Source organism: Leptosomus discolor, chromosome 3 (genome assembly GCF_034619465.1).
Source record: "Leptosomus discolor isolate bLepDis1 chromosome 3, bLepDis1.hap2, whole genome shotgun sequence".
NCBI classification, from domain to species: Eukaryota; Metazoa; Chordata; class Aves; order Leptosomiformes; family Leptosomidae; genus Leptosomus; species Leptosomus discolor.
The window spans coordinates 37,697,868-37,721,613 of record NC_141393.1 but is presented as its reverse complement, the minus strand read 5'-3'; the positions used below and the strand labels follow the sequence as shown (position 1 = coordinate 37,721,613).

The 23,746-nt window shown below is 40.9% G+C and overlaps 1 protein-coding gene across 1 annotated transcript in view; it reads left to right on the top strand.

Annotated features, from left to right (window-relative positions):
• Window positions 1-23,746, top strand: part of PLEKHH1 (pleckstrin homology, MyTH4 and FERM domain containing H1) — a 54,753-nt gene that overhangs the window by 28,998 nt on the left and 2,009 nt on the right. The window contains exons 8-26 of the mRNA XM_086462664.1: window positions 754-832; window positions 1,456-1,544; window positions 2,090-2,240; window positions 3,188-3,327; window positions 4,097-4,207; window positions 5,735-5,821; window positions 6,867-7,028; window positions 8,039-8,119; window positions 9,115-9,294; window positions 9,426-9,534; window positions 10,479-10,591; window positions 11,263-11,439; window positions 12,260-12,357; window positions 15,316-15,493; window positions 15,902-16,057; window positions 18,626-18,726; window positions 20,561-20,702; window positions 21,520-21,662; window positions 22,748-22,877. Of these exons, the coding sequence (XP_086318790.1) occupies window positions 754-832; window positions 1,456-1,544; window positions 2,090-2,240; window positions 3,188-3,327; window positions 4,097-4,207; window positions 5,735-5,821; window positions 6,867-7,028; window positions 8,039-8,119; window positions 9,115-9,294; window positions 9,426-9,534; window positions 10,479-10,591; window positions 11,263-11,439; window positions 12,260-12,357; window positions 15,316-15,493; window positions 15,902-16,057; window positions 18,626-18,726; window positions 20,561-20,702; window positions 21,520-21,662; window positions 22,748-22,877 (2,427 nt within the window). The remainder of the gene's footprint in view (window positions 1-753; window positions 833-1,455; window positions 1,545-2,089; window positions 2,241-3,187; window positions 3,328-4,096; window positions 4,208-5,734; window positions 5,822-6,866; window positions 7,029-8,038; window positions 8,120-9,114; window positions 9,295-9,425; window positions 9,535-10,478; window positions 10,592-11,262; window positions 11,440-12,259; window positions 12,358-15,315; window positions 15,494-15,901; window positions 16,058-18,625; window positions 18,727-20,560; window positions 20,703-21,519; window positions 21,663-22,747; window positions 22,878-23,746) is intronic.

The following is a 23,746-nucleotide window of genomic DNA, read 5'->3' as shown; positions in this document are numbered from 1 at the left end:
TGCATATACATACAGAAAACATGAATTCCATCATTTCTTTTTTTAGTGTACTTGTCTTTGCAGTCTTAGGTACTATCATGTATATGTAGTATGTCTGTTATGTGATAGTGATTGGTTGTATGCTTTAAGGAGCAGCAAGAGGATTCCTAGCTTTGATTTTTATCCATTTTAGATTGGTTGATGTCTTAGTCATAACATTGCATTTAGTTACAGGTTTGAGTTTCCCCCCTTGGAATTTTTATCAATTTGTGAAGCACTTGGAGATTCTTTGAACTGAAAGCTCCATATATTGTTATAACTGAGACATAGATTTACTGAGATCATTCCAGGCATTTCTTTCATTCCCTTGTCAGAGAAGGGGAATCCTTTGCAGGTGGTGATTCAATAAATTGTCCTGTTCTAGAGCTGTTCTTGATTCATTTTAACACATTGTTTGTAAAGTGGAAAAAACAGCTTTTTCCAAGCTGTGATATAGTAATTTATTGATAATTGCATGTAGGTGTTCCGGTCTGTGGATATCATCTCTGTAGCATTTATAAGCCAAGTTTGTTGTGATTCATATTGCACACAGATGCGCATTTCCACTAATGGTCATTCATGCAACATCTGGTGGAATAGAGCAATCTTTCTTAGAGGGCCTCTCCTTCCTGCCCAAAGGTGTGATTGTGATAAGATTTTTGTGACACGAGCATTTCTGCTTGCAGGGATCATATTTTTGTCTGACCGTTGCTGTTTGTGGTCTTATTGTTCCAGGAGAGTCGAATCTATGCTGTGGCCAAGTCTGGCATGAGGCTGTCTGAAGTGGCCACGGTGAATGATACTTCCAGCTGCTGTAAGTTCTAGGAAAGATCCACCCTTAGAGGGAGTTTACAGTGACTGTGGGAGCTGAGCTTCTGGCTGTTCAAATTTCTTTATTTCCTTGCTTGTTTTCAAAGTAAATTTGATTTCACAGATAAAGAAAGGAAGGGAGGAGGATACATCTGATCTCAGGGATGGTTGGTGCTGGGCTGTTTGAGCCCCTACATTTGGTGACATCTTCAGGAACTCTGTTATCTCCCTCATCACTTTAGCTGACGCTGTTCTGCCTCTGCATGTCTGTGGCCTGCTTTTAGTCTTGTGATTCAAGATCACCTTTCCCACTTTATGGCTTTCACTTGTTTGGATACAGTGCACTAGATTACTGTTGTACCATGGGGAGCACAGGGCGGGTAGGAAGTCTTACAGACTAACTGGAGGAAGCATTGCAGCTGTCTCTGGGAGTTGTATGTAATTAATAACACATCCCCTGGCCTTGCTGAGGCCAAACCGTCCAGGATGGCAGTCCTCCATTATTTGGTGTTTTAAAAGGCTACTATAAGTTCTTACATGCGTACACATACCTTTCCATTACGACCTCCTCCTTCTCACCAGTTTGTATTATTTCCTTTCCTGTGGTTTCTCTCTGAATTTTCCTAGTTTCCAACTTCTCGTGTTCAACTTCTGGGCCATTTACCTGTCTCATCTACAGAAATGTCACTGTGCCAGTCTACACTACGCTGAAGGGGGTAAGGAGTTACATCACTCTTCCTGTTATGAAAAGCATGGTTCAGGGCTGCTGGTAATTTGAGAGAGAACAGGATGAAGCTGTGCAGCGAAGGAAAGAAAATTAGAGAATGCCAGGAAGTACTGGACACCAAAAGAAGGCAGAAGGAGTAGCAGATGATAAATGTATCTAGAAATACAGAACATTGCAGCGGGGTTTGGTCCAGGAAGCTACAGTGTTGCACTATGAGGCTGTAGAAACCTAGGGGTGATAGTGGGTGTAGCCTAGAGAATGAAATGGAAGAGGGCTCTTGGGAGCTTAAGTGGGAAGCACAGGGCTTGTGGAACAGTCAGAGTTGTAACCAGAGGAGACCCAAAGAGATCAGACTAGAGTCCAGCCTGGAAGTTCTCAAACTAGAAAGGGAGGAAATGAGGAGCCCTGGGAACAGAAGTGGGCAAGGCAGTGTGAAAATGAAGGGAATGCGTTGATTGCTCTGTCTCCTTATTGACCAGAGATTGTCCTGGGGAAACTCTTCCCTTGCACTGACCATATGCATCTGTATTCCAGAAAGCCACACAGATCAGCAACGTGCCTTTCTTAGATGAGTCTTCAGGCTCTGATGATGACTGTGGCTCCCATGCCAGCTTCAGGACTTCTACTGCTGGATCTGAGAACAGGAAAGCTAGTGTGCCAGGCAGCCCTCGTGCAGTGAAGAGAGGTAAAGTGGGTTTCCTCATGGGTGAGGCAAGATGTCCTGAACAGCATCATTGGTGACAGGCGAATGCTCAGCCTTGGTGATGCTAATAAGGAGTTCTCCCAGAATGTGTGCAGACATGAGCAGCTACTCAACAGAAACCTGTCCTCTTAGATGGGATTTTACCACTGGTGGATTTCCATCCAGACAATTGCTAAGCTAAGACTGTGGAAAGGATTGATCTCCCAAATTCATCATATGTCCATACCTTTCTGTGACTTCTCCTTGTAAGCAAGCTAGTACTGACACATTAAAGAAAATGTTTTTCATCTCTGTCGCTGGCTGATAACTTCCTGACCAGTAAGCAAATCTTTCCTATCTTGAGAGGCATTAGCTGATTTGGGTCCTGGCTAAGGCAATTTTTCTTAACTGCTGGGAATGTTAAACTGGATCATTGAGTGCAATTTTCGTTACAGTTGGTAGTCAGTAAAATAGAATCCCATTTCACATAGTCAGCTTCTGTTGTCATGGGTTGGCTGATGGGTCTGTGCATTGCTATGCACCAGTGGTGGAAGATTCCCAGAAAGCAAAGCCCTATTGGTGGGAGCCTTTTCTTTAGTTTGAATGAGAGGCACTTGAGGCCTGTTTCCAAGCTGAAAACAGCATGTCTGTGCTTTAGACAAGTCTGTTATTCTTTAAAGAAATATTAAAAAAAAATTTAAAAAATCGTTGCTTATTCAGCCATATTTCTTTTTTCACTGTCAGTATCCAAAACTCACTCTTGCTGATTGTCTTCCTAGAGGAAAAAAAATAGCTCTCAGAAGTTTGGTTACTGGGGTTTGAGTTTCTAAAGTCTGATCTTCTTGAACAAAAAAGCCTTAATGGTGAACTCAGACTTTTTTGAAGTGTGCAGTATTTGGTGCATGCTTCTGTCTAGCCATGAATCTCATTCCTTCCTTTATTTTGGACAGGTGTATCCATGTCCTCACTGAGCTCAGAGAGTGACTATGCCATCCCTCCTGATGCCTACTCCTTGGATGGTGACTACTCAGAACCAGAACATAAGCTACAGCGAACATCTTCCTATTCCACTGATGGTGGAATCTGCACTGTAAGTCTTGCTACCTCACAGTTGTGAAGGGGTGCAAATAGAGCCTTGGTCTCGAAAGACAATAAGCATAACTACAATATATTGAGTTAACCCCTGCAAAGTAATGCTCTAACAGACTGGTCTGTTGGTCCAGCTGGTTTGTATCAAGAGACACATCTGTTGCTTCAGAAGAAGGTGCAATTTCTGTTATGTGGTTAGATAAAAGTATAAGCATCAAGGGCTGTGTTCTTTCCTGATGACCTGTACTGGTTCCTTGTAGTCGTATTCTACTTTAATTATGGCTTTACATGTTTGTGACAAAGCAAGTTTGGAAATTCAGAGGAAGGAAGCAGAAAGGATAGAATATTTTATCCTAGAAAAAAACCTCAAACATGGGCAGCATTAAATGCTGTACTCCTGAATGTGAGAGACCAAGCAGACAAGGAACAGGAGTTTAATCATGTCTTAGAGCCAGCCTTCGCTTTTATTTGGGAAATCACCGCTATAGTAGGAAAACAAATAAGTTTTCAGTGCATCAAACAATCACCAAATGATCTTCAGATGCCTCCTTTCCTAAAACAACAAAATGTGGTATTTGCAGCTACACAGATAGTCTAGGACTCTCTCCAAGTTGAGCAGAGACCTTGGGTGGCTGCTACTCCTATCAGGCGGAGTAAAGTGGAAAATGATGGAGATAACAGCAAATGTCTAAGCTTGATTTCAGCACTCTTTTGTTTGTATTTTAGAGGTGCAAGATAACCTCCTGTCCCCTTTGCTCTTTCCCCTCCAGGAACCCATGGAGAAATCAGGTTACTTGCTGAAAATGGGCAGCCAGGTGAAGATGTGGAAGAGACGATGGTTTGTTCTAAGAAACAGACAAATCATGTACTACAAGTCTCCGGTGAGTTGCTGGGGTAAATTTACTCCTGTGTAGAGGCACAGGGGAAGGTTGTCTGCAGAACCAGTTCCAGGCTGATACCACCAGTGGAGTGGACAGCCGTGGGCAGGCTTCCCCCAAAATGTCCTGCAAAAGAGCTTTATATCTGACCCCCAACAGATTCAACTGTGGGTCTCTGCTTAGGCAGGGAAGCTCCTTGTGGTGGCAGTTTCCAGGAGATGAAAGGTTGTTCACAAGGGCATAAGCTTGACACCTCCTGGTTAACTTTGTACAGATGATGAAAAGCCGAAGGCATACCATGGCCCAGCTTTGGTCGTGTTTAAGATGAAAATAAAGGAAAATTAAATTACAGTACCAGGAAAGTGTAGATATGTACTTGTCAGTCAGTGTGCAGGGCTCTGAGGAAAACTACAACTTTCAAGGGGAAGAAAGCTGGATTCTTTTGTTTTTCACCCTCCCACACAGACATGGAAGTACTAGAAAACTAGGGTAAAGTTGAAAATAAGCTTTCATGCAAAATGCTGTCTTACAGTGATCAGTGAAACAATATTGAGAGAGCATGTTTGTGCATTCAAACCTTTCCAAATATGTTTTGTAACTCAGAACTGCTTCAAATTAAATGAAATTATTTCAAAAATTCTAGCAGTATGCACTCAACATTTGTATATACAATAAAGTACATTTCTTATTGGCCTTCATTATTCTGCCGTATTTAGCTAGGTTACAGAGAGTTATATTTAGGGATTTCCACCTTCCATACTTTTTTGTTTTGGACACAGCCATTTCCTCCATACCTGCATAATTACACAGTATTTCTGTGTATGTACACATCATTGCTTACAAGTCAGGAATACTGAGAAGATTTATTCTACACTTTTTTTTTCAGTTGTCATATTCTAACAACACAAAAATATACCTTAGTGCACAGTGCATCTTTATTTCTGATACTAGGTTTATTCATCATAATTCACAAGCAAATTATACATATATATTTATGTATATAATATATATATACATAATTTAATAAATATGCAGACCTTAGACTATTGGTTGGAAGGGACTTCTGGAAGATCCTAGTCCAACTGACACACTGAAGAGGGACTGTCACCAGCTGTAGATCAAACCGCCCATGGCTTTGTCTAGCTGAACCTTGAAAAATTCCAAAGGTGGAAATTCAGCCGCTATCTGGGTACCTGCTGTATTTATTGCCTTCCCAGTGAGAAAGGGTTTGTTTCTGTTTGTTTTGCTTTGGGTTTTTTTTCCCCTAATGTCCAGTCTGAGTTTCCTGAGACAGTATTTGTCACCATTACCCTGTTATATTGTCTGCCAGTACTGAGAATACTTTTGCTTCAACTTTGCGATGGGATCGCACTGTCTCATATTTGACCTGGCAACCTTTAGCTGTCCTTTCCAGCTCATGAATGCAGACTCCAACCTGCATATGCATGTTATGCTGTATTTAAGTGCTCTAAGACCTGCCTATCTGAGTTTTTTTCCCCACTAAAATGTTGTTTGCTGCTCTTTCTTCAGAGTGACGTTATCCGCAAACCGCAAGGGCAGATGGAGCTGAATTCCTCCTGCCAAATTGTCAGAGGTGAAGGGTCCCAAACATTCCAGGTAAGCGTTGCTTTTTCATCCTGCAGATAACCACACACTCAGTGGCTGGGTAAGAGAGCACTTATTTCAGGCTGAATGGTACTGTATGTCTCAATTGATGAGCTGACTATCTGGCCTCTGTGTTTCTTGGAACAAGCCAGGCAGTTAGTTTAATAAATAGTAGGGAAAGTGCTAAATTGTAAGCCAAATACAGCTTTTTGAAATTTAAATAAATTCTCCTGGATTTTGGTGATGGTTTGTTTGTTTGGTTGGTTGGTTGGTTTTTTTACACACCATAGCACTTTCCTTTTTTGCAGTTAGGACTGAGAGCTTGAAATCTGTGGGGAAAAGTGATTCTTATAACAATTAAAATGAGACAGTACCTAGGATTTCCTCTTTCTGAAAGACTCCTCTCTTGAGATCTCCAGCCTGACTTTGCATGTCTGGAGGATTTGAAGAAACGTCTAAACTGTTGGATTCCTTCTAGAAATCAATGTCTGAAGTATCAGAAGTTAGCCCATCACTTGCTTCAGTTTTAAGTTATTATTGTTAGAGGACTTCATTATAAAAAAAGACATTGAAGTTTGTCGTAGTCTGACTGAAGGGTATGTGGCTTGACCTGTGAGCTACCTTCTGCCCTTACAGAACTGAAGTTGCTAAGGCTTCTTGTGGCTTACTATTAAATTCATAGCACCCTTCCTCTCAGAGTCACAAGCTGTTGAAGGCAGAATACAATACGAAGTGAAGGCAGCAAAAAACCCCAATTGTTTAGTCACCTTTAAAATGAAAATTTAGCATCAGCACTGAGAAACAAGACAGGATGATAGAGGAGATAAAGCCACAATATCCAACAGAAACAGCAAGAGAGCTCATGATAATTTGGTTCATCTGAGTTTCAGTTCTTTCACTTGGGCTTTGAGGATTAGCACCTTTTTTCTTACCCCAGAAAAATCTGTCCTAAACCATCAAAAAAAAATAAAATCTGTATGCGATAATGAAACTCAGCAGCTGAAGAAAAGATCTGTAGATGTGCAGATTTATACTTCCTCACTCCTTTTCCTTCCAGCTCATGACAGAAAAGAGAACATACTTCCTGACAGCAGACTCTCCTAACATCCTGGAGGAATGGATTCATGTCCTACAGAGCATTCTGAAAGTGCAAGTGACCAGTCCGGTTGGTGTTCCGCATAGTGATGCTAAACCTACTGTGAAAGGTTGGCTCACCAAGGTAAAATACTGTTTCTTAGTTTTCAGTTTAGCTCAGTATTGACAATGTACCAGCTTCTTGGTTTGCACAGTAAATGTCAGCAAGAAATTAGTATTTCAATACTCCCTAGAAGAGCAGGTAAAGAAAAGTGGCAGTAATCTCTGTATTTCAGAGAGGAACATTTGTATAAATTATAAGGAATGGAACAAACAAGGCTACTGAGAGATACTGACTTTGTCAAATAGCAGGTAGTAACAAATATCTAGCTTATGTATAACTTTCTTCAACAGATTTCACAGCATGTCATCATAAAAAAAAAAAAAAAACAAAACAAAACACCACAAAAAGAAACCAAACCAAAAACCAGAAAATGCTGTTAAATGTCATATTTCATTGTTCTTAACTTGGTGATATAGGATAGTTTTGAAGAAATGGCTTGCATGGTTCTAGGTTAGCATTTATTTCCATCATAACAGGCTGCATGAGCATTAGTACAAAGTACAGTGGCTGAAAATCCTTATGCTTTATGCCTCTTCCATAGATGAGTGTTGCATAGCAAGTTACTATGATTTTTTTTAAATATAATTCTGGTCAGTGTCTAAAGATGGCCAAAGACAACCTGCATCTGAGGCTTGTTTGTCTGCAATAGGAAACAGCTCCCTAGACTGCATGTTGACTGGTCCTTTCCTGATGAAATTAAATTATTTTATTTTATAATCTTAAAAAGGTTATTCTCTAATATCATATTTCAGGATACAGAAATAATGTGTTGTTACGAATGAGTAAAATACTTCACAAAAATTGTAGACCTTTTCTATTAGCACAGATGTCCCACCTCCTTAGACGGGCTGTAGTTAACTGCTTTTTGGAAGTGGTCCCCTTTGTGTTTTGAGAAGAGCTCAAATTGGCATAGAGCAAATACTGTATGCAAGGTTTTAAGGGAGAGTTGAATCAAAAGTTGAAATCCTAGAAAACCATTCCAGCAACAGTGCTGATGTTAAAAACGTGTATTTCTTTTGTCCCCCTTACAGGTCAAGCATGGTCACTCTAAGCTGGTCTGGTGTGCACTGATTGGAAAAACTTTCTACTACTATCGAAATCATGAAGATAAGGTAATTCTTTTTCTCCTTTTGTTCCTGAACCCTCCTTTCCCATTTCTCATTTTACTGTTTCTGTGTCTTATGCTTCAAGCTTTTCCTTGGTTGTACTTCTCCCCTTCTAACACCATCTGCTTCACAAAGAGAATCAGTATTTTCTCTGATTTTTTAATTTTTTTTTTTTGTTAAGCTAAAATGACAAAAGACTTAAAAGGTGAGTGACTCTTCTTTCTCAGATCATGGTATATCTTGTTTCTTGCTATCTCCATTTGGTCTTCTGAAGCCTTTAGAGCAGACTTTTATACAGCTGATGATATATTCTGCATGAAAATAAGTAGCAACAACAATATGGGAAGAGGGAGGTCAATCAGTCAGTGTAATGTGCTTCCATTTCTGGAAGCTTGGCCCAATGGTCCATTTTTCTTGGTGATGTCAAAACCTAGGTTTTGGAATATCAAGGAATACTGTGGCTCATGCTTGGGATTGACCTCCAGAGGTAGCACAGCAGATATCTCTGTTTGTCTACCCATTTATGTGATTTTAAAAGTATGTATTTTCCAGTAGCAAGCAGAAAGTCTGACCAGGATTGGAAAACAGTGGCTCAAGATACTGAGCAACTGACCATCAGAAAACACATCCTGCCTTGCAGAACCAATGATGTAAACACAACTGACAAGTGTAATGGGAAGAAAACCCCATGGGAAAGAAAGAAAACCCGTATGGGAAAGACCATCTTTTTATTTGCATATTCTCATTCTGACCTGTAGATGCTCTCACAAGAAGAACAATAAACATAGTAACGCAGTTTGTAAGTACTTCAGTTGATGGAAGAGAAGAGATTCTATAGAAATGCAAGATTATATAATTACATTATTTAAACACTGAGTTGTAGTTTATTCCTTACAGTTTACAGAACCGCTAACGTTTTAACCTGGGTTTTCTTTCCCAATGTTCCCTGTCCATAGTAGGAGATTAGCTATGCTCATTTAACTTGCTTCTCCTCCTCATAGTGTCCCCTAGGGCATCTGCCTATGCGTGAGTCCAAAGTGGAAGAAGTAGACCGTTCCTGTGACTCTGATGAAGATTATGAAGCAACTGGTGGAGGACTTCTGTCATCCCACTGTACATTGGTGATTCACCCACAGGACCAGAGTCCCACATACTTACTCATTCGCACTAAACAGGAGAAGGTATAAAAGGCAGTCTCTCTGGAGAGCAAGAGTCTTTTTGGTATTAGCAAACAAAAGGGGCATATGGACTGACCCTGTTTGTAGAAAATAAGGTCTGAATTGACCCATACGGTTCTCATCCTTATGCCTAGAATACGTGGCTGTACCATCTGACCGTAGCAGCTGGTAGCAGTAATGCCACAGTGGGCACATCGTATGAACAACTCATTGGGAAACTATTGGATGCAGAGGGAGACCCTAGTAAGTAGAAACCACAAACTCTTTCCTATGTAGTAGAGCATTTACTACTAAAGCATAAGGAAGAGTAATTTCAGTTCCCAGTTTTAATCCAGCCAAAGGTGAGGGAAGGGGATTTTCAGTAGAACAGTATATGATATAGTGTCCTTCACCCCGAGTTCCACAGTAACGTCTCCAGAGAGGATACAGGTATTGTAGTGAAACTAGGCAAGTCTGTCACATCCTTTATCAAAGCATCTGAGATGTCTGGAACATGAATTCAGATTATAATAAAGAACTGGAGTTTTAATTTTCCCTGTTATTGTTGGTCCTGATTTTCCTTTCCTGGGAATCTTGACCATACAAATGCATGCTCTCTCCTCTAAATATACTCATACACACTTGCCTTCACATCTGTTCCTCTGTCTGGACATATAAACCCTCATACATACATCCATGCTCATCTGTTCTTTCTCATTTTTGATACTTGCTCATTCATGTATGTTTATGCACCATGTTCTCAGATATTAACACATGCATTCATGCTTAATACTCTTCTTCTGCACACTCACGTCTTCCTAGACCTATATGTGAACCTTGCTTACTATTGTATAGTGACTTGCACTAACAAAGACGCCCATTGCAGGCAGCTGCCCTGGTAGAGTTTGTGTCTCCTGTTTGAACATACAGCTGAGCAGATTCTCACCAGAATCCAGTTGATGAGAAGCTCTGACATAGCAGGATTGAGGATAGCAATACTTCTTTCTGCTGATGGCTAATGCTGCTGGTGACTCCTTGCTCATGGCAGGCTTTGAAATCACTGAAATGGCAGCAAAGATAAACATGGCCTAAAGCAATGCTGCTTCCTTGAGCGCTTTGCCATTTCAGTAAGGTGCCTTTTTAATGTGGACTCAGTTATCTTTCTTCTGTTTCTGACACTGTGTGTTTTTGTCCATCCGCTGCCTCAGATTCTCCTCTGTGGAAACATCCTATGTTGTGCTACAGTAAAGATGGGTTGCACACATCCCTCACCACTCTGCCATCTGAAGCTCTACAGACTGAAGCTCTGAAACTTTTTAAGGTATTTAAAGGGACATTGCATGGTTTTCAGTTATTTTGCTCTGTTGTTGGGGCAACGATGTTGTTTAGTCATGTTGTTTGTTACAACAGTTACTGTCACTGACAGGCCTGCTGGGTCATTTAATTAAACTAGGACAGTGGGATATTAGGTGTCATTCATTCTCTGGGAGTTTTAACTTTTCCTTGTAGGGAATCTGGGTTTAGGAGCAATGTCCTCCCACAGGCTTTACACTTCAAAGTTAGCCTTCCTGTTTCCTCTCCAGTAGTTGAATTGAAAGAAACAGAAACAATTTACTGGCAAACTCAGTTGGGTCCGTAAGACCAATGGTGAAGACATTGGAGATTTGATTCTTGCACTCTACAAGTGTAAGATCAGCAGTAAGACTGGACAGTCTTAGCCAGGTAAAGCGCAGGCATGGAAGGCAGGAAGCGCATTTTCCCCTAAATTCTCTTGCTGACTTGTGAGCTGCTTAGGCTGGGGGAGGTTGAGTGAGTTTTCTAGTTGCCACAACTGAAGATGGAGGAATAGGAATTAAGTGTTTATTCTCTCCTCTCCTTTCAAGTTTATTTAGAAGAATTCATTAATTGTCTGTAACACATCTGGGGAACCTGGAAAGTACCAAAGAAGAGTTGCTGTATTCATGGCATTGACTGACTTCCACCCTTTTACAGTCCTGTCAGCTGTTCATTAATGTCCCTGTGGAGGCACCCTCTATTGATTACCATGTGTCGCTTGCCCAGACAGCACTGCAGGTCTGCTTGACACATACTGAGCTGCAGAATGAAATTTACTGTCAGCTTGTTAAACAGACCAGCTGCCGACAAACCCAGAACCACTCAGTCATTCAGGTCAGTTCTTCTTTTGTCACTTCCACTCTGCAAATACTTTCTATTTAATTCCATGTTTCTAATAATTAGCAATGGGACTGGTTCTCAAAATTGTGCAATGCTAAAGGTGTGCTGGAGGAAAGATAATCTTGGCACTGATGTGCGAAGAAAAGCATTGAGAATGTAACTACTTGCAAAATAAAGTTCAGTTTGAATTTAACCATTTACCAGTTGCAAATGGTCTATTTGGTCCATATGTGGAATCAAAATTCATAGCTTGTGTTCCTAGCTATAGTTGTCACATGGTATTATTGTTTTCTGTTTTAGTTAATCAACAGCATGTGAATCATGAATATTAAGCATGAAATCTGATTTTTGCACTATAATTACTGAGTAAATCAAATGAATAAGTTACAGCATGAATGTACGTATTTGATTACAATATTCCCGGCTCAAAGGGGACAATAAAATCTGGTTGAAGAATAATGGGTCTAATTTGAAACAAAATTCCTCAGTGTATTCTTTGTAATGATTTGCAGTTACAAATAGGAAAAAAGTATTAATTTAAGTCTTAATAGTTCGCTCAGCTCTGGTTACACTAGTCAAAATTTTCAAAAGTGGCCAGTCATTCAGAACACCTCTTCGTAGAGTCCAGGTTGAGATACTGAAGAGCAGTCTGTCTTCTGACTGTCACTTCCCCTTGAAGCATCTTGAACTACATGCCTAAAACTGGCGACTGCCAGAAGCACCAGTCACCATCCAACGTTTTGGTTGCAGTATTCTATGAAAGACTAAGTCAGAAGGTACAGAACAAGAATGATGTCCAGTTTTATGTTCACAGTGCTGGCAGCTCCTGGCTTTGTGTGCTCCTCTGTTCCTGCCTCAACATCACTTCCTCTGGTATATCAAACAGCACTTGCAGCGACATGCAGACCCCAGGTAAAGACTGCAACAGCACAAGCTAAGGTTGCTTTTTGCATCAACTATGGATAAAGATGGAAGCAATTTTGTAACTCGCCTGCAAAAATAAGTTGTGAGGGGACAGAAGGTTCCAAATGGTATCAAGCTGTCTCCCTTCAGTCACTCACATTAATTTGTCACTTATATTAAGCTAGTTCACAAAACTGAGTGACCTATACTAGTAAAAGAACTTTTTGCAGATACAACTGGAGCTGCATAGAGAGCTTTTTTCTGATGCAGCTGCTTTCTTTTATTGATAGAAGGACAGATCAAAGTAAATATTTAGAATGAATTATTAGAGTTCTATGTGACTATATTCTGCTGTCAGGTTAGTAGGCATACTAACAGGATGAAAGTGAGGCAGAGAACTTCTCAGGGAACCACAGAGTTAAGAAAAACTAACAAACCTGAAATATATGCTAGTACTGTTTTCTGTTACCTCTTTGGTAACACTTTCCTCTATAAGAAAACAGCACAAGAACTACTCTAACAGCAGTAAGTTGTTCTTCAGTGTTCATGCTGTGCTCTTTGTTTCCATGGTAATCTGGTCTTCAGCATATCTTGCTGTGTCCTTGTCGGGGAGGTCACAGCCAGAGATGTCTAGTTGTCTGTTGCACAATATACTGTTGCTAAGATATAGGTAAAAGAGTGGTTTCATTTCAAACAAATATTTATATTCAAATACTCAGCCTAAGTCTGCCTTGGAACTCAAGCTAAAAGTCTGCTGGTATTGCGAAGGAAATCTGTGTACTCCTATCAAATCAGGGGGGTTGTTTTATTTTATTATATGCTGCCTCACATTTGCTATTTCTTCTCAAAAGCAAAAATACAGTTATCAGGCACTCCTCTATGTTCAGGCTCTCTCTCCATTGGCTAAGGCAACACATTAGGGATCTTCTGGCTATAATAGAAACCATCTTCAAATTTGCGCATTACCAGCTCCCAAACTGGCCCATTCAGCTTAGTAGTGGAGCTGCTCTGTTAGAATCACAGAATAGTTTGGGTTGGAAGGGATCTCTGAAGGTCAGCTAGTCCAACCCCACTGCAGTGAGCAGGGACAGCTTCAGCCAGATCATGTTGCTCAGAGCCCCATCCAACCTGACCTTGAATGTTTCCAGGGATGGGGCATCTACCACCTCTCTGGGCAGCCTGTGCCTGTGTTTCACCACTCTCATTGTAAAAAATTTCTTCCTTAGATATAGTCTAGATCTGCGCTCTTTCAGTTTGAAACTGTTACCCCTCATCTATCACCACCCTCCCTGATCAAGAGTCCCTCCCCACCTTTCCTGTAGGGCCCCTTTAAGTACTGGAAGGCCGCTAGAAGGTCTCCCCGGAGCCTTCTCTTCTCCAGGCTGAACAACCCCAACTCTCTCAGCCTGTCCTCACAGGGGAGGTGCACCAGCCCCCTGATCATCTTCATGGCCCTGGTTGTTAGGGACTATTGAGTTCCCTAAGTATGTGCTGGGCTCTGTGAAACTGATTCAATGCATCAGTTTCAAGCATTACTATGCTGATAGTCTGCCAGGTTCTTAGCCAAAAGTACCTTTATCAACAAATAAACTTTAAGCACAAGCAAAGAGGAAATATATTTATATGATCCAGCTATGAAACAATTAGTAGTGCTAGAAAAAAAACAGAAATTACAGCAAACTGTGCTTATATTAATCTTTAAATTTAGAGCAGTTGCTAAATGGGACTTAGCTTAGCTCCTTCTGCCTAGCTCTAGGAATACTTATGTCTCTTCAGGTGGAGCAGGTGCAGCTGTTTCTTGACCAGTTATAGACATGTTTTCCCTGTTTCATACAGTAAACAAGACACCAGAATGTTTACACTGCATAATGCCTATGGTCTAGATTTACACTAGATCTTCATTCTAGGTATTGTTTTCATGAAAGGTGACCTTGAGAGTATATATCAAATCTCTGAGAGGAAGAAAAGTGGGGTGTAGTTCTAGGTTAGAAGACACAGGGCTCAGGAGCATTTGGAAGGCAGATACAACAGCTTCGTGTTGAAGCAAGATTCTCTATTTGAAAATTTTACAAATGCATTACTGAGGAGGTAAGCAACATATTGTTACAGTGAAAAGGCAGAGCTCTGGACTTTCATGTTGCTTACAGGGGTTTAACTGGAGATTTAATCACGTACATAGCCCCTGAAGGCCTCTTGAATTAAATTAGTTTCCCCTGCAGAAGTGATAGCATGGTTATAAATCCATATAAATTCTTCAATTTCAGTATTTATTCAGTATACACATTCTTAACATTTTTGAAAGGTGTAATTGACTGTTCCTGCCTGGCTTTAGAGACACTTAGATCTTTCAGTGCTGTTCAGTGGAACACTCTTTCAGTAGACAGTAAACTGATCATGTTAGTAACTATCCCTATACTGTACTGAACTATTAAGAAATCTGAGCCTACTTTGAATCTCTGTCAAGCCTCTTGATTGGTAGATAGGTTTAATACATGGAAACTTACAACAATTTGTATAACCATGTAAATTGGTAATCATAGTTTATATAATCCTGTAAGTGAGACTAATGGATTACAAGTTATTATTAATACTTACCAGGACTTGACACGATAGTAACTAAATTCTGCTGGCATGACAGCAAGTTCGAGGGTAAATTTGTCTGAGTTTAATGGATACTGTAATGGCAATGGGGTACAGAAGAGGATATTCCTATACTATGTCAAGTCCATCTAGGAGCAGGGAATGCTCTTGTGCTTCCCAGAGTCCATTGTCTACCTTACTTTTACAGATCCTTCAAGCTCAGGTTTGTGTAGTAGCTTTTCACTTGAAGTGTTAGTCTGTTGAGATGGACTAGGATATCTGCACAGAGATGTATCTGAGAGAGGAATACTTTGTCATGGCATGGGAAATGAAAGAGGATGTTGTATTTGAAGCATGTTTGTGACTTATCTCCACCTCTCCACCTAGGAATGAAATAGGCAAGTATGCCATCTACTGCCAGAGATCCGTAGACCGCACTGTGCAGACTGGCGAGCGGGAAGCCAAGCCCTCCCGGATGGAGATTGTGTCCATCCTGCTGAGAAATCCCTACCACCACTCACTCCCCTTCAGCATCCCAGTGCACTTCATGAATGGAACCTACCAGGTGAGCCACCACAGCTGTCTTCCTTCTGGGCACTAGAGGACTGCACTATAACCTGCCTCCTTCATGTGGGTGGGTGGCACCATGGTTTTGGACATGTCGGATATGGGGAGACAGACTGTATTTCTCTTCCTTGCCATTTTAGCGGTTTCTCCTGAGATAATTAAAGAAATCCAGCCCCAGCTCTACAGGCCTTAGAAAGAAAAGGTAGATGGGAAAAAGGGAGAGATGTCGTACATGTCTCACTATGAGAAAGAGTGCGATGTGGAGGGAGACAATATGCAAGTGCTGTCACTAGAGCTGGCAGTCAATCCTGATACACCAATCTGTAGGAAACCAAGCTTCATTAGTTGTGATGCCCATCAATGTCATGTTTCTTGAAAGTTATCCTAATTAACTCTTTTGTTGCAGGTTGTAGGTTTTGATGGTTCTTCAACAGTTGATGAATTCATCCAGCGACTGAACCAAGAGACAGGAATGAGAAAGCCATCCCACATGGGATTTTCTCTGTTCACAGATGATCCTTCTGGCAGGAATTTGGAACACTGTCTGCAGGGCAACATGAAGGTGTGGTGTCTTTTTTTTTTTTTTTTTTTTCCACTCCGCTACATTCAGCATACATCTTTGAAGAGCTGCTAAATGGCTAATAATTTTTTCTTAATGCAGCAATATCAAATACACTTGGGTATTGTCTATCTAGATTAGTATTCAGAGATGAGGTATTAATTCCTGCACTTGGGTCACAACAACCCCATGCAGCACTACAGGCTTGGGGACAAGTGGCTGGAAAGCTGCCCAGCAGAAAAGGACCTGGGGGTGCTGGTCAACAGCTGGCTGAACATGAGCCAGCAGTGTGGTCAGGTGGCCAAGAAGGCCAACACCATCCTGGCCTGTATCAGGAATAGTGTGGCCAGCAGGAGTAGGGAGGTGATCGTGCCTCTGTACTTGGCACTGGTGAGGCCGCATCTTGAATACTGTGTGCAGTTTTGGGCCCCTCACTACAGAAAAGACATTGAGGTGCTGGAGCATGTGCCAGAGAAGGGCAACGAAGCTGGTGAAGGGTCTGGAGAACAGGTCTTATGAGGAGTGGCTGAGGGAACTGGGGTTGTTTTAGCCTGGAGAAGAGGAGGCTGAGGGGAGACCTTGTTGCTCTCTACAGCTACCTGAAAGGAGGCTGTAGCGAGGTGGGTGTTGGTCTCTTCTCCCAAGTAACAACTGATAGGACGAGAGAAAACGGCCTCAAGTTGCGCCAGGGGAGGTTTAGATTGGATATTAGAAAAAATTTCTTCACTGAAAGGGTTGTCAGGCATTGGAACAGGCTGCCCAGGGAAGTGGTGGAGTCATGGTCCCTGGAGGTATTTGAAAGATGTGGTGCTTAGGGATGTGGTTTAGTGGTGGACTTGTCAGTGTTAGGTTTACAGTTAGATTTGATGATCTTAAAGGTCTTTTCCAACCTAAGTGATTCTATGATTCTATACTTAGCTCAGTCTAGTCTTAGACACTAGTTAAGACAAAGCACATTCTGTTTTAGTAGGTGATCAATTGGTCAATTTTTAAAATGTCTCTAACTCAGACTTTAGCACATATTAAAGTTTAATTTGTTTTGACTACAAAATTAAAACACGACTGAGCTAGCTGGCATGATCAGATATTAGAACCAACATCAAATGTGACACTCCTAATTGAGACAAATTTATGTAAAGCTGTGAGTCTCTTGGCATGTGTATATAAATCCCATCTATTGGATTATGAAGTATCTCCTTGCTGTCTCCAGATAACTCAGACTTTCATTGTTGATGAACATACTTAGGGGAGAAAGCTCTGCTGAGTATGCCCTCACTTTACCTCACTTTAAAAAAGAGAGGAGTGCCTCAGATCAAGGGAAAAGGAAAGCAGATAAAGTGTTAACATCTGTCTTTCATATGGAGATTTTTACCCATGCTGCAGGTGGATGACTGCCTTAAATGAGCAGCCTAGTGGCCATGGATGAGACGTCAGATTTTGGTACAGATCTGGGAGAATAATTTGCCATATGGCATTGATGGAGGAATAGTGGTAATGGCACTTTGAAGAGGCCCTGATACCTGTAAGGAACAGTTTTACAAAGTGTAAAATTTCACATTGGACAATGGAGGGAGAAGATTCCCATAACTTCAAATTAGATGGTTTGAAGAGGAGACTACCACAGACAGTGCCAAATTATATACTTTGCTTTCATGGCCTGACATAGATCAGATAATCTGGAGCTTTGCTAGTAATTGAACCACTGTTTGGAGAGATGAGATACTAGAGTAAATGAAGGAGCTTGAGGCAATCAAAGGCATTACTTTTTTACTGGTTATTAACTGGTTATTATTTACTTGCCAAGGCAACCTCAATAGCTTCTTAAGAGAGGGTTAGGATATCTGATTATGGATTTCATGTGGCTTCTTATGTTCACATTCCTTTTATTGATATGCTATCAAAAGATAAGTAGGGGCTTTATTAGACCACTTGTAAAACGACTGGAATAACCAAGAGGAGCTGAATGGAACCAAAGAAATTAACCATGCTATTACTAAAAATAATTACAAATTATTAAAAATAGTTACAAAGTTGAAATCTAGGACCAAATGTTCCCATTTGACCATGCTTTGATTCGCATTAAGGAGCAACCTTAGAGAGCATGGAATGGATTCTTTTTACGAGAAACGGGAACTGGAAGATGTGATTCTGAACTGAAAGCAGTGGGCTTTCAGGCCATTTGATGAGACTAAAGCTGGTCCAAAGGAAAACCCTTTGGAACTCCTATAGTGTGGGCATAGGTTCTTAGGAGCAGGTGTCACACTGGGCAGATCTGCTCTTCCTGGGCTGTGCTGCTTGCTAACATAGGCATAGCCACAGAGTTGCTACCAGAGCAGAACTCTCACACGTGCCCCTGCAAATTAGAGCTGGAGTTTTCAGTTGGAACACTTTAATTATTACATACTGTGTAACAGGAAAAGGAATTGTTTTGTCGCTTTGGGCTGTGTTATTGCTGATCCAGTCTGTTTCTTTATCTTCTGTGTTTCACAATACTCTTCTTCACTTACCTCAAGCCTTGACTACATGCTTCACCTCTGTTTGTCTCCCCTCTCTCCATGATATTTTTTAAAGATCTGTGATGTCATTTCTAAATGGGAACAAGCCTTGAAAGAATTGCATCCTGGGAAATATGAAGGTGGCACCAGAATTGTGAAATTGACCTATAAGAACAGGTATTGTGCATCGTTGGTTGGCCTCACTACTGCTGTTAATTAAACATTTCCAGACTGCATAGATCTCTGTAGATATTCAGTAATTTATAGTCCTGTTAGTGCCAAAACTATTTTAGCTAAGATGCATTCAAATCCTACATGAGATGTGATGATTTTTGTGTGTGGTGCATGTATAAAAGAGGGTATGTGGCCTAGAGGTAAAACCCAAAACACTTTGCAATAGCAGAATAGACTTAAAACAAGTTAAGAACTCGCTGTGGCACAATAAGACATACTTGGCACAATTTCATTTGTCTAGATCCTAAAACATAATTAAATAATATAAGTTAGGTGAGAGGAAGAGAGACCGGGGGGAAGAATCACCAGTGAAAACAAATATGCTGAAACCTGCAATTAAGTGAAGAATCACAAAGATTAAAAAGATACAAGAACAATATTTATAAATAGCATGAGCTGTAGAAGAGACATGTAGTAGCAGTGCCCAGACTTTATAAAGAAAGAAACGTTAAAAGTAAGATGACGAGAGATGGTAGAGAAGGGAAGCATGAAACAAAAGATCTAAACGAAAAACTGGAACAAGTTCATAATTTATAATACAGACACGAATTCTGAATTACAGTGAATGGTGAGCTATGTACGAGAACAAGGAATGGCTTGCTGCATGTGAATTCTCTTTGCAAGCGAAACAAAGGCCACTCCAAAACCAAAAAGAGACAAAGTTCTGTATTGAACGTATGAAGATTTTGTTGACTATAATGGTGAAACAAATTTCTGTCAACTTTGTTAGCTGGTATGACAGAGGTGGAAGCAGAAGTTACTGCTTTTGACCCAGAAGGCAGTATTTGTTCCAGGAGTGAAACTTTACAGCATTATTTTGTTGGACTGGAATGTGCCTAGACTGGACAGCAAGGATGTTTTGATAAAGTCTTTCCAAGGTTGGGCTGTTCTAACACCAAGGACTCTGATAAGATATGTGTAAGGTCAATATGGTCCTGATGGTGTGTTTAATATTAAAGTGACATAAAAATAAACAAACTGATCCACTGGAATGAATATCTTGTATAGTATTGTAGAATATATAGTCATAGATGCAGCTTTAAATTAATATTTGAATTGGATGGTGTGAGCTGTAAATAGGCACACATGAGGAATGGTTCTCAGAAGCATTCCCCAACCTGGTGTCTTCAACCCCCATTAGTCATCTTGCTATACCAGACCAAAGAAAATTGGAAGTGTGAAGGGAATAAAAAATAGTAGGAAGCTTTGATTTACAAGAATGCTTCAATTTTTTTAAATAAAGCCTGCTAATTGGCTCTCTTATTTCCTGCTGAAGCAAACTGAAGACTTTTTCAATAACAATATCAGTGTAAGTGGTCAAAACAAAGCTGGCAAAAATAACAGGTCTATAAGGCTGCCATGTAGAAGTTTATATATGTAGAGCAGGGGCAGTTCTGTATTCTGTAATAAGCAGAGAATTATCTTTAAATATTGCCTGTCTCTGCTTGATAGGGATTGATGGACACTGATTTACCTGTGTTTAATAAGGCTTCACTGTCTTGAAGTGGTTGGCTTACAGAATTCAAGTGGCTTCCAAAGCTAGAAAGCATGTTTTGAGCCTCCTCGCCCAAATCTTGTTCATAAGGGAAGCACCTCAGCTTCCAAATCTCTGTCCAGTACCCCGGCAATAAACAAAGTTCACTTTGGAGAAGGAGCGGGAGGGGGGGGAACCCTACAAAAAAACCCCACTTTTATTTTTCTGATCTTGATTAAAGTTCCCACCTCTGCTTTCAGTTCACAATATCTTTTTACCTTCACAATCCTCTCTACTTTTTAGGCTATATTTTCGGAGCCAGGCCAAAGGTGAGACAGACCGTGAGCGGTTGCTACTGGCCTTCCAAGTCAGCAATGAAATAGCCAGTGGAAGGTTTCCTGTTAATAAGGAATTAGCTCTGGAAATGGTGGCTCTGATGGCTCAGGTGAGTAAGGGTAGAAATCCTCCCTTTTGTCCTGCAGGGACTTCAGCTGTACACCAATATCTTTGACTAAGCAGCTGTCTTCTACATAAATAGTGCTTTTTCTTATCAAACATACAGTCTGAGATGTACCATGCCAAACACATTATACCAGCATACATAAGTTGCTAGAACACCTTTTGCTGTAAGGAAATTTGATGTAGGAGTGCCTCTCCTTTCCTTCTGAAGAAAAATATTGGAAAAAACAGTGAGGCCAGACTATCCCCAGAACTGCTCCCATTAGTGCCTTAATAGATATGGAAATAGTATCGCTACTAGAATTCTATTAACAGTAAAAACTTTCTCTGTTTCACTGCCAAAAGCCTCTTGCTCAGGAAGAGCTGCTTGTTGGATCCTCCATTAGACCTCCAGGCTTGCATTTAGAATTTTACCACATGAAACACACAGTATGGGTTGTGGGCATGATAAGCAGGATAATAGTTTCTTACTGAGGTCAAAATGAGTGTTGCATTTGTTAAAACAATGTAAACTGAGATGAAGAAGCTGGGCAGTTATACAGAAGTGTCTCCCTACAACAAGGCCAAGACCTTGTTTCACTTTCTTAAATCAGTAAAGAATTCTTTGGGCAGTCGTGTCCTCAGTAGTTGCTCTGTTGTGTACATTTACTATGGTAAATGCTGTAGACAAAATTCACCAGCCAAGGGTGTCTTTTTGCATGACTAATAAACACAGTAGTTATCGGTATGGGAATTCATGGAATGTTCTACTGCACTAAAAACCCTGTAGTTCTGTTGCAGTATAAACTGTAAAGTTGTCTTAGGTGGAATATGGGGATTTGGATCGACCAGGATCTTCAAGTCCTGGGGGAACATCACAATCGAAAATGCAGCATCTTCTCCACCAAGTTTTAGATAAATTCTACCCCAAACGCTACAAGCAAAACATTACTCCTGAACAGCTCAGGTAAATTGTTGGTTCTTCTATACTTGGCACTGAAAACAGATCGTACTCACAAAATTCTGTCTTTATATTTGAGAAGTTTCAAGGAGCCCTGTCAAGATTATTTGATGTAGAAACTTAAACAAAACACAAGTGTCAGGAAAAGGTTCCTTTAAAAGAAAATAGAAGGTAACTAATGTAAAAAGAGCCAAATTACCAATTTTCCCCTAGACAAGAAGTTTAAGCCTTTCACTTCCAAATCGGGCATCTTGGTTCCAATTAACTCTTGCCTAAGCCTAAGATGACTTCTGTTTCTGAGTTTGTTTTACCCTTCCCCCAAGTGTCAATTGAATCCAGATGCCTAACATTTGCAAGGAGCCGTAAAGCCAGTGCATATGGGCTGCTTCAGGCCATGCAGTAATTCTGGTAGGTCGTATTTTGGCAGGGCTTTTTGATGTTCTGACTTGGAAATTCTCACACACAATGCAGAGATCTCAAGCACAGAATTCAGATGCTGCCATGGATCTCAGCTCTAACTGTTTTAAAGAGAGAGAATAGTCATCTTCCAGATCCAAAGCTACTTAGGGATGCAGTGGTGGAACTAACACAATTACTTACCTCCTCTTGGAAGAAAATTCCAGCTGCGTGTAGCAAGATAGCTGCCGAACCATCCCTAGTGAGCCAAATAAAGAGTGAGTTAATATTGCCACTCCATATAGAGCATGCTACAGACAAGATTAAGGTGAGAGTATAATTGAATGTGAAGACGAGCTGGGCAAAATTTTACTGTAACAGCTGCCTGAGTGTTTGTAGTTATAGGTGTTTAATATATACACCAGTGAGCAACCCATATGTGACTGGGATTCCTGGGCATTACAGTATAACTAGTAGTACAATAATTGTGGAAGTAGAGAAAATGCTAAAATAAACTGAGGTTGCACAACCCTCATAACTGACAGTGCAAACAGCCCTGTCCATAGTGCTTGTGTAGAACAGCCCTTTTGGAATAAGAGGTACATCTATTAACTGTTACAATTTTACCTTACTTTTTTACCTTTCCTTGGAAGACATTAGTAAATAATACTGTCTTGTGTCTTGGATTCTGAAAGGCAACTGTCTGACAGGCTGGCGACAAAGTGGATGGTGCTGCAGGGATGCTCTCCACCAGAATGCATTCGAATTTATTTGACGGTGGCCCGGAAATGGCCTCTATTTGGAACCAAAATATTTGCTGCTAAGGTAACTGGAACACACTTTTTTCTGTTCCTGAGGGTGAACTATCTGAGCAGAGATATACCTGTGATCTCTGGTAACGCGGGTTGAAAATGCTTCTACTTCAGGAAGGGGAAAAAACTGAACAGTACTCTGTTCTGAACGAACAGATCTGTTTGGTACCACGTAGGTTTAGAAAGAAGGAAGATAAGTATGTTCTAAACACTAGGGGTTGCTAGTGTTCAGTAAATAAATACTGGAGGTTCCCTGGCTGCATCAGTTGATCATAATACAGGGTACTACCTCTCCTTACAAACCTTGCCAAAGCTTTCTCAGGCAGGAATTTCACTGGTCACCAAGACTGCAACAATAGCTTAAAAAACACTGTTTACATACCACCGGGTGTGGGTGTGTGTGGGGGTGTGGTGTGTGTGTAGAAGGGAAGAGTCCCCTATAAATCACACCTGGCAGCTGATGCTAGCTAGAAGGAGAATGGTTATTTCAGTCCTGATCTCAGCTTGACACAGAGCTGGCTGCTTTCCTTCCTGCACAAGAGAGGCAAGCACTGCTAATGTCCTGTTGCAGAAACAAAAACTAAAGCATATACTGGGTCAGCTGCCAGCCCACAGGCATCAGCGGGAGAGCAAAGAACAGCTGGAGGGAGTGCTGCTCTCAGTAGCTTGTACCATCCCTTGGCCCATCCCAGGCTAGAGCTTTCTACCTGCTACCCTTGCCCAAAGTAATGCCTTAGCCCATGGTGGCTGTCTGAGAAATCTTGTTTTGGTATTAACCACCTTCTCCAACCCAGCAGAAACCTCTATTGAAAGCTTGAGATGGGTCTTGTTCATGGTTACATATTTCTTGCTTTGAAGTCAAAGCTGCTGGAGTTACTGAAT